A 10,458-nucleotide genomic window follows, 5' to 3' on the forward strand; every position below is an offset into this window, starting at 1 on the left:
TAACGTGTCCCACACTGCATATTGGACTGTGATTTATTGCCTGTTCTTTAAGTTCTCTTGCTGAAAGGAACTGACCTAAAAAGAAAACAAAACTCTTTTTTACATTAATTTATAGTCATTTGTTATTCATCCTAAATAAAATGAGAAGAATTTCACATGTATTCCCATCAATAATAACATCCCATATTTTATAGGAAGGCTTATAAGAGTCTTACAACATTTTTTTCAATTTGATAACGGCCATTGCAAAATAACTTGCTTCTGAATATAATGATTTGATTTACATAATTTTTTTCTGTTATTCTGTATCTCTCAAGAAATCATCACTTAAAAGCAACAAACTTAATCCCAATTCTTTTAATAATTATTTTCCCATTTGTAAGAACAATTAAGGTACAAAAGTCTTTGGTTTATTATAGCCCCTAAGGATGTGATATAAGTCTGCTCTATCCGCATTAGATCTAAAGAATATAGGTGGCCCAGCTGGATAGAGTCTGTGAAGTTTTTATTTTATTTTTTTTATCAGAATATGTGTGATTTTACAGATTTATCTTTCTTTGTCTTGTATTTTTGAAAAATTCTTGGATGTAAGGATTTTTTCTGTGATGCTAGGATGTTCTTAAAAGTACTCACTCTCTACATAGATGCTATACATTGCAAACATTAAAAAAATCTTAATATATATGAGAAAGTTGTATCTTTGTTTATATTTTTTTGGCAAAGTAGTCGCCATGTTGCAGTACTCTAAGCAGTGATGTCACAGGATTGGTTCACTCTGTAAATTCCAGTATAATATATTGATAATACCAGTGATACTTCATAACTGTAAAAAACTGTAAAACACAATTTGGTATAATGAAAGGCAAAGTTAAAAGGACAGTCAAGCCTCTAAGGTTCATTGCTTATGCTTTTGAGCCCATTCGCCATGTCACTCAATGGGGGAAGGAGAGAGAAGGCAGCTGTGGAGACGGTGTTCTGACTATCACTGCTATTACGATCCACCCTACCCTGTGGCAATGCGCATTTGCAAAATGATCGCGGGTTGGAGAGAGACAACACTATCTGGACAAGCAGGAATAGGAGCTGAGCATGGAGGATAAAAACAATGGAAGTCAAAGATTTCATATCATTCAGTTGAAAAGATTTATATGATGTTATGTATGAATAAGTACCTAGGGGAAAGTACTCTTTCCCAGAAGCAGCGCTTATTTCTACAGATGAGCTAAAGTCCATATTATCTTAACCTTCTCATGATTCTTCCCTTTTGGTTTTTTTAAGTTTTCTTTTTGAGTTTTCAGTTAAACTTTTATTTAAGTCATTCACTGCGTTCTAAGTCATTGCTTTCATTTCCATTTTTGCGTCATTCTAGTTGTTCTGGTTATTTTTGCGCACTTATGTATTTCTTGGTTATTCCCATTTGCCCCCTTGTGCCAGTCTCTTTTCCCCTAGCTACCTTCTAGATCCTTCTGTTTACATCTGCTCCCACTCAGTTTATTACCTCCTTCTTTATTCTGTTCGGCATATACACTCATCCTCTGTAGTTACTGTTATCTTCCACCACTGGTCAGCCTAATGTCACCGTAACCTCTCCAGTAAAACAGATCAGATTCCCCTGTGCTCCTCATACTATTTACCTTCATCTCTGTTACCATCTTTAGGGGTGAAACTTGCTCCATCCATCCATTGTTTCTGTCACACTTATCCCAAGTGGGGCTGTGCCTATCTCCAGCTATCTATGAGCAAGAGGTGGGGTACACCCTGGACAGGTCAGCAGTCCATCGTAGGGCAACACAGAGACAAACAGGACAAACAACCAATCACGCACACACACCAGAATTTAGAGAAGCCATTTAACATAAATGTCATATTTTTGGACAGTGGGAGGAAGCCGGTGTACCCGGAGAGAACCCATGCATGCCCAGGGAGAACATGCAAACTCCATGCAGAAAGACACCGGACCGGGAATGGAACCCGGGACCTTCTTGCGGCAAGGTGGCAGTGCTACCCACTGCGCCACTGAGCAGACCATGAGCCGCTTGCTCCAAGTACAAGAAAATTAAAACAAATTTCCCCGACCACATCTCAGGCAGGCAAAGCTCATTATGTCCCTTATGTCTCAAGCTGTGCCGCATCTTAATGGGTCTCAAGCCGCGGTGCCTCTTCATGGGTCTCGGGCTGCACCGCCTCATTGCTGTTCCCAGGCTGCGTCACCTCATCGGGGGTCTCGGGCTGTGCCGCTTCTCCTATGCGGCCCCAGAGCTTCCTGCTACTTGACACTGGCCTCGAGAGGCCCTTTGTCGTTGCCGGCCTCACAGCCATCCTCCAGAGACTTTGTTCTGATTCCGGTCTAACGGCCTTCCTCCAAAGACTTTGCTCCATCTTCGGCCTCAGGCCTCCAGGGACTCTGTTTCGCTGTTGTCCACCTTTGGTGGGTTGCTGTTTTTGGATTTTGGTTTTGGACTTTTTAGGGTGTCTGGTGTCCACCCCTAAGAAGGGGTATAGTGTCATGATTCTGTAATTTCTCGACTTTTTGGGTTTTTAGTTACACATTGTTTTATGTCATTCTGTGTTTTCTAGGTCGTTGGTTTCATTTCAATTTATGTCATTCTAGTTGTTTTCTAGGTGCATTTGAGCACCTATGTATTTCTTATTTTCTCTCTGTTGCCCCCTTGTGCAAGTCTCCTTTCCCTTAGCTCCCTTCTAGATCCTTCTGTCTACATTATATCTAATTAGTTGATTACCCCATTCTTTGTTCTGTTCAGCATATATACTCCTCCTCCTTGGAGGCAAAACAGTTTAATCTGTCAGATGGCGTCAGATTAAATTACCCTCTGAGTTTTTCTGCTAGGAAAATTGTGAATTAGGAATTGTTTATGAAAAGTTCTAATTGGTTGAAGAGGTATACATACCCAAAGACCCTGAGCAGCAAAAGCTAAGGCACTGGGAAGACCCTCCAAGGAAGAAGAAGAGTTTACATGTTTTAATAAGTAGACCATATGACCAAAAAACAACCCAATGTTGCTATACATTACTTTTTCTTTATTTTAAGCACATTTATATGTATACAAAACACTGTTTGTCTTTGCAAAGTCAGACAAAATCTGATGCTCATAAAATATGGTCTTAATGGCTCATGGCTTGATGGCTAGAGTACTGTATATATTCCTGAATGTGATTTGATCTGAATGTTTATCCCAAAGGCATCAGGAAAAAAAAAAACATGCAAATCATGACCTTTGCTGGGATTGCACTAGAGGATTTAGGTAATTGTGCTAGATTAGATTAGATCATGAGTAAACAGTGATGACGTGATGTAATGTGAACATTTATAGGGAGCAGAGCTATTCGGATCTACACTAGTGAAGAAAAACCATAAGACAAGAATGCTTTAATCAAACTCTAAGCTTTTCATAGGTAAATGTTCTTTGTTTCTTTGAATATCTTTTATTCTTTTTATATTAACTTTCAGCTGTGTTTGCATTCAAACTTCTGTGATGACTAATTTGTCCTTTTACCAACAGGTACTTGTTCTAGCTTTTAGAAGTGACCATCATGTTGAATGAATCCCAATCTTTGTCTAACATGACATCTGTTAGTGAGAATCAGGAACTATTCAGATTAATTCTAGTTGGAACCCTATCTACGGTTCCATCTGTTATTTTTCTCTACATTAATGGGACTATTCTGTTCACTCTCAGGAGTAAAGCTGTGTTTCGTGACACAAGTCGGTACATTCTTCTCTACAACCTCCTTTTGACAGACACTCTTCAGCTGGCACAGAGTCAGATACACTTTTTAATTTCTATTTGCAAAGTAAAAATGGCATATTCAATCTGTATTGTCCTGAATTTCCTTGCCAATCTAACAACTGGGATTTCTCCACTAACACTGGTGGTAATGCCTTTAGAGAGATATGTGGCTGTATGTTTCCCACTGAGACATTGTTCCATTATTACCATCAGAAACACAAATGCTATAATCATTGCAATCTGGGCTGTCAGCTCATTAAACAATCTCACTCATGTTTTCTGGTTCTTAAAGTCTTCATCAGAAAAAATGGAGATTTGGAAGCTTAAAGACCTTTGTTCTAACATAGCCTTGGTTATTGGGGCTCTAACTAGTGCATATGACAGAGCCTATACCTCTGTTGTGTTTGTTTCAGCTGGTGTTGCTGCAGCCTTTTCCTATGTTGGTGTCATTAAAGCAGCCAGATCAGCCTCCACAGATAAAGCTTTAGCAAATAAGGCCCGTCACACTCTGCTGCTTAATTTAATTCAACTTGGACTTAGTCTTTCCTCAACAATTTACAACCCACTCATGTTAGCTGTTTCAAAGGTTTTGACAAGAGTGGCATTTTCATGGGTTCGGAATATTTTCTATGTTTGTTTCATAATTTTCCCCAGATGTTTGAGCTCTCTCATCTATGGGCTCAGAGATCAGACCATCAGACCTGTTCTGCTGTATTATTTATGTTGTAGCCCAAAAGTCAGAGGCTAATGTTTTTTTTTTTCCGTTTTCTATCTGAAGAATAACTGTACAGTGTGTAGAATCATCTTAGACAATTGGTTTATTGCAGCCAAAAGACAAAGGGTACTGTTACTATATATTTTTGTCGTGACTAATTAAAATTTAAAACTGAGAATACAGTTTATTGGGAATACAAGAGCATAATAATTTGTTATTGTCATTAACAGCGATCTTAGTTCTATTACAGAGTCTCAGCTTTATGGGGAAGTTCTACTGTGTTAAAAGCTTTTTTAACAGATGGGGGAATTATTCACAGTTTTTTTTTTTTTCGATGAATTAGAAATTGCCTAAAAATGAAGTTTACAGTTTAAATGAAATCACTACTTGCTTAATGTATTGCTGCTATACATTTTAAGTGTATTTTATTCATATTGTGGCTATTTCTTTGTAAAATATGTGACCAACCTTGCCTTCTCAAAGCTAAATAAAAATATTTCTCACATCCCAACATCATTATTTGTAGAATTTAGTTTACTTTGATGATTTTGGAATCAGTAATGGGGTTTGAATATAAAACAATGTTAAATGATACAGTTCACTAATGCAACTGGTGCATCTAACTATCACTTGCAGTATATTTGTTATATTTTTAGAAATTAAGCATTTTCTTAATCACTATTTTCTATACCACGTGAGAATTACACCTGACTGACATCTTAAGTATGTGAGAACAGGAAGATAAGTACATCAGGCCATCAGGACAAGATTGGGTGGTTACCATGGTGGTGCTCTGAAGCAGCGGCCAAGAATGGCTCCTCTTGACAACTTCGAAAATTTCACAAAACATGCCACTTAAAACGATACAAACTAGACATCAAACCCGCATCTATGATCGCCAATGCCTGCTGGAGCTACGGTCACAAAATGTTTTAAATCCAGACATTTTTGACCGTTTAAAAAGCTGCGGAGTGCTATGGACGGATGTAAACAAAACAACAGCCAAACATAACAGACAGAGAAAGAGAGGCGCGAGACTAAGAAAGCGAGGCTGCAGAGGGGGGCTAACTGCAAAGCTAAAGAGAAATCCCTACAGACCATCAACCCTGCTCTCCAACGTCCGCTGGTTGGAAAACAAAATGGAGAATCTCGGACTGGAACTGACTTCAAAAAAGGAAATATCCCTCTGCCTGCTCCATCTCACTGCCACACTTGTATGTCTCCCACTCCAATTTTATTTTGGATTTTAGACACTTCCATCTACAACATTTTCACAACACAAATCTATGTAGGGCATTGTCTGGGGGGTAGGGGTCAAGGCCACCGGGGGGGCTTATTTCGACATCTGACACCTGACATCGTGTTTCATACTGTTCACTTTCTATCTGCCTAGAGAGTTCAGTGTGGTTAGCGTCACTGCTGTTTATGCGCCTCCCAACGCTAATGGAAAAGAGGCCATGAAGACTCTATACCAGGCTCTGAGCTCCAATCTGCACACAGAGGGTGTTTTCAGCATTGCTGGAGATTTTAACCAGACTAAATTGAAGACTGCCCTCCCTCATTTCTACCAACATGTGGACTTTGCAACTTGGGGTAAAAACATTTTAGACCTGGTTTACCTTAACATCAATTCCTGCATTCAGAGCAGCCCCCCACCCCGACCTCGGTTCATCAGATCACCTATCTTTATGCTTATCCCATCATATAAGCCCCAGCTAATCAGGGCTAAACTGACAGTTAAAGAGGTCCAAGTGTGCTCTGACGGCTCCATGGAGACACTCCAGACTGTTTTGAATGCTCTGACTGGAACAACTTCAAGGCTGCAGCAACATATGACAACATAAATATTGAGGCCAAATGACTGCATCCCCAGGTTCACCACCAATAACATCGTGAAGTTTGCAGAAGACACCACAGTGGTGGGCCTCATCATTGATAACAAAGACCAGAACTACAGAGAGGAGGTGGAGCAGCTGGTGGACTGGTGCAAAGATAACAGCCTGATTCTGAACATGGAGAAGACAAAGGAGATCATCTTGGACTTCAGGAAGAACCGACCTTACCACGCTCCACTGGTCATCAACAGCTCAGCTGTAGAGGTGGTCAGCAGCACGAAATTCCGGGGGGTAAACTTCACAGACACCCTCGCCTGGAATGTAAACACCACCTCACTGGCCAATAGGGCACAGAAGCGCATTTACTTCTTGCGGAGGATGAGGAAAGCCCACCTGCCCCCATCATCCTCACCACCTTCTACAGAAGCACCATAGAGAGCGTTGTGACCAGCTGTCTCACTGGGTGGTGTGGAGGCTGCAGCGTCTCAGACTTGAAGAAGGTGAGGAGAGTAGTAAGAACAGCAGAGAAGATCATCGGGGCTCCTCTTCCCTCCATTAAAGACATTTCATCACTGCTCTTCGTGTCCTGAGCCCATAACATCATAAATGAGCCCTCACACCCCCACCATGGACTGTTCTCCCTGCTGCTCTCTGGGAAGAGGCTTCGAAGCATCCGATGCAGGTCCATCAGATTCAGTAACAGTTTCCTCCCCCACTGCCATCAGACTGCTGAATGTTTTGTAAAATGGGTTATTGTATTTTATTATATTTATTATATTTTATCATTATAAAAAAAATAATAAAACCCCTGAATTGTTAGAACTGTAAATTTACAGCTATTTGTTTATATTACTGTTTTTATATATTTTTTACTATTTTTCATGGCTGCAGTTTAAAAAATGAAATTGTCTAGAGAGTTGTTCTAAATTTCTTTTTGTTTTACACTTGGGTATACAAAATGACAAATGGAATCTGTCTAAGTCTAAAAATGTCAAACAAATGACATGAAAAATCAGCAGTTATCTTGCTATGTGAAATAGGCCTCAGTCTCTTTCGTTTCTTCTTACTTACCTTTGCAAAAAACACTATTTCTGGTCTAATTTGTAGAAGTTTTAACTTTTTTTTTTTTTTTATTATAGCACACAAAAAACAGCCAAATTCCTGCAATAGTAACTTAGGCCAGTCCATTACATTGTGTCAAATGATAGTGTTCAAAAGCAGAAATGTAGATAATTAATGACAGATGAAGCTGCTGTAGGGTTAGCTCAAAGATGACGATGACCATGTAGCTTCATGAACACAAAGTTTGTGTGACTTTTTCGGAACCAAAAACAAACTTTTGCCACTATATAGAACAAAAGTAAACGAGCACCATCCATTACAAAACTCATGTAGAATCAATAAAATTGTTCTGCCGCTGAAAGTCATTATACTGAGCTCTGTAGTCTGAAAGTTTGCATACATAGCTGTTAAAGGAACATGGATAGCTAAATTTTTAAAAAACCCCATAGACCAGGCATGCCTAGGGTCAAACCTTGAGGTCCACTGTCCTGCAGGTTTTAGAGGCTTCCCTGCTACAGTACAGGTGCTTTTCATTGATAGCTGCTAAACAAGTTTTTGCTGAACAGCAATAATCAGAATCAGCTGTGCTAAAGCAGGAAAGCCTCTAAAAACCCCAGGACAAAGGCCAGCGAGGACTGACTTTGGGGCTGCAACCAGACGGTGTCTAACTACAACGCTCAGCTGGAAAGTACTTGATTTTAGAAACAAGTAATAATACCAAACTGTTTGGAACATTATACTGAGCTTAAATGTGATAACTGGCAGCGACACACTGCTCAGAGCAGCCCTTTGTTACAGACACACCCTCTACTGCACTAAGATGTATGCAATGAGTGTCTAATGAAGAAGAAACTGCTCTAGACATCAAAATAGGCTTTTTATTTTTTATTTTGGTAAAGCTAGAGATTAACTTATGAGATGACACCATAGCCATGTGGGAAATTAAGGCATTTGTCATGAGAAATGTAGATATAAGTACTATTGTAAGTACTATATCGTCACATTGCCCCTTTTATCTTCTCTTTCTGCCTGGCATTTATCAGGAAAATTGTGGATGTTAGTGTCCTTTATGTTTTTTATGTAGACAACAAGGCAAACATTCAGTTTAAAATACCTTTTGGTAAATATTTATTAAGGCACATTGATATTTTTTGCCTCTGATTTTAACTAATATATGTCATTAGTATAAGATAAGATCAGATACATTATTGGTCTCCCATGGGGGAAACCTGTCCTGGAAGAGAGGAAAATAATTCGACACACCATACTCCAAAACAGAATCAGTAGCAAAAAATAAATAAGCAAAATATTAGCACAAAAAAAAAACATATACATATAACAGCAAAAATTTGATGATTGTTTATGATTTATTTCACAAAGCACCCCAAAATCAACAAAATGTTAAATCATCATATCAACTGGAGTAGCAGTCTGCAGCTCAAAGTTGCACAGTAAATATAAACTCCTGTCCTGGAGATTTCATTTTACCATTCCCCCCTCCACCACACTGTAAGGCTGGAGACTTGGTGGGTTTGTTCCTGCAGCTTAAAGCTCAGGGAGGCTGGCCACGACTAAGCAGTCTTTCAGCCGTAACCGCTCAACTGAACAAAATGACTGGCCAGGACATAAAGTTATGATTAAAGGTTATTGATCTCACATTGTAGAAATTTACCTCCTTACTTAACCAATTCCCTTGTGGAGCAGTGGGCTACCGGGGAAGAATTTAAGGGTTTAGGGTCTTTCTTGGAGAGCCGGAATGGCAGTGGTTTTCTAACTCACAACCTCAGGATTCCAAGCTCAATGCCCTAACCGTTATGCTGCCACTCCGCTCCAAAACCAGGTGCTAACTTGGTCGATCAACATGTGACGACTTAACAAAACTCCTCATCCTTTGTATCAGAATGGGCTTAGTAAAATGGGCTTAATAGCAGGCTGTGCTGAATTTTCAGCTCCGAGTAGATGCGTTGGCAGTGCTTGTGAAAAACACGGTGTCATCAAGGACATGGTACTGTGAAGATTCATCACTGTATCCCAGATATTGAACTGCCGGCAGGTGGTTTTCAGCCACATAGACCTGTTGCTCTGACATCCCTCATCAGATGAGATCGAGACTTCAGTTGGTTCACTTTAGCAAACAAGCAGCTATGAAGACCCCCTGCAGTGTGTGTATTGCAGTGGAGTTGGAGTTAAAGAACCATCATACAGCTGCTTGAACAAACCCACTGTCATTAGCCCAAGGCAGACAGCACTGTGAGAGCTGTGTTCTTCAGGCACGCACATAGCTATCAACAATTGCCTGGATCAAAGACTACCTGACAAAAGGACCACAGTTTGGTTGACTTAAGGGTCAGCTCTCCAATCAAGTAATAAGCAAATCAGAAAGACTACAGGGGACTGTACTCTCACTATTCCTTTTTCCTCTATGCACCTTTGACTTCCAGTGTCTCCTGTTACCTGCAGAAATATTTGGATGACTCTGCAGTCATTGTGTGCATCAGAGATGGACAATAAGCTGAGTACAGAGAGCTAGTAAACCACTTTGTAGCATGATGCTGATCCTAAATGTGAGTAAATAAAGAAAATGATTATAAGTTTCAGAAGATATAAGGACAAGTTGAATAATTCATGGAAGTAGTGGGGTGTGGAGGTGTATATATATATATATATATATATATATATATATATATATATATATATATATATATATATATATATATATATCTTGATGTTGACCTGGACAAAAACTAGACTGGAGACACAGCTAAGAAGAGACAGAGCAGAGTATTTCCAGATCCGACACCTGCTACAGAAGATCCTTCCTGCTTACAGCCTACAACTGTCATATAGAGGGAACAAATAGACCCAGTGTTCAAGGTGAGACAGTCAGTAGGAAAGTTCCAAACATGGAGCTGATGTGGATCTGTGGGCCTGCAGAAACCCAGTCTCATGGGAAAATGTACCTCGACTACGTTGGTCCACACTGCAAAACGTAGTGGAGGTACATTAATGGCCATTTTTGTGTGGTACTGTTACATTTCTTCTGCCTATTTCTAGTGAGAAATGTATAGTTTGTTGTCAGAATATTTACTCAGGGAAT

The 10,458-nt window shown here is 39.7% G+C and overlaps 1 protein-coding gene across 1 annotated transcript; it reads left to right on the forward strand.

The window, feature by feature from the left end:
• The first annotated feature begins 3,552 nt into the window (after positions 1–3,552).
• LOC107082903 (olfactory receptor 52J3-like) lies at positions 3,553–4,497 on the forward strand. Its single transcript, XM_015371800.1, has one exon. It carries the CDS (start codon positions 3,553–3,555, stop codon positions 4,495–4,497), a length of 945 nt encoding a protein of 314 aa, XP_015227286.1.
• Positions 4,498–10,458: the final 5,961 nt, after the last annotated feature.

The sequence above is a fragment of the Cyprinodon variegatus genome, unplaced genomic scaffold (genome assembly GCF_000732505.1).
Source record: "Cyprinodon variegatus isolate N-32 unplaced genomic scaffold, C_variegatus-1.0 Scaffold65, whole genome shotgun sequence".
In the NCBI taxonomy this organism is placed as follows: domain Eukaryota; kingdom Metazoa; phylum Chordata; class Actinopteri; order Cyprinodontiformes; family Cyprinodontidae; genus Cyprinodon; species Cyprinodon variegatus.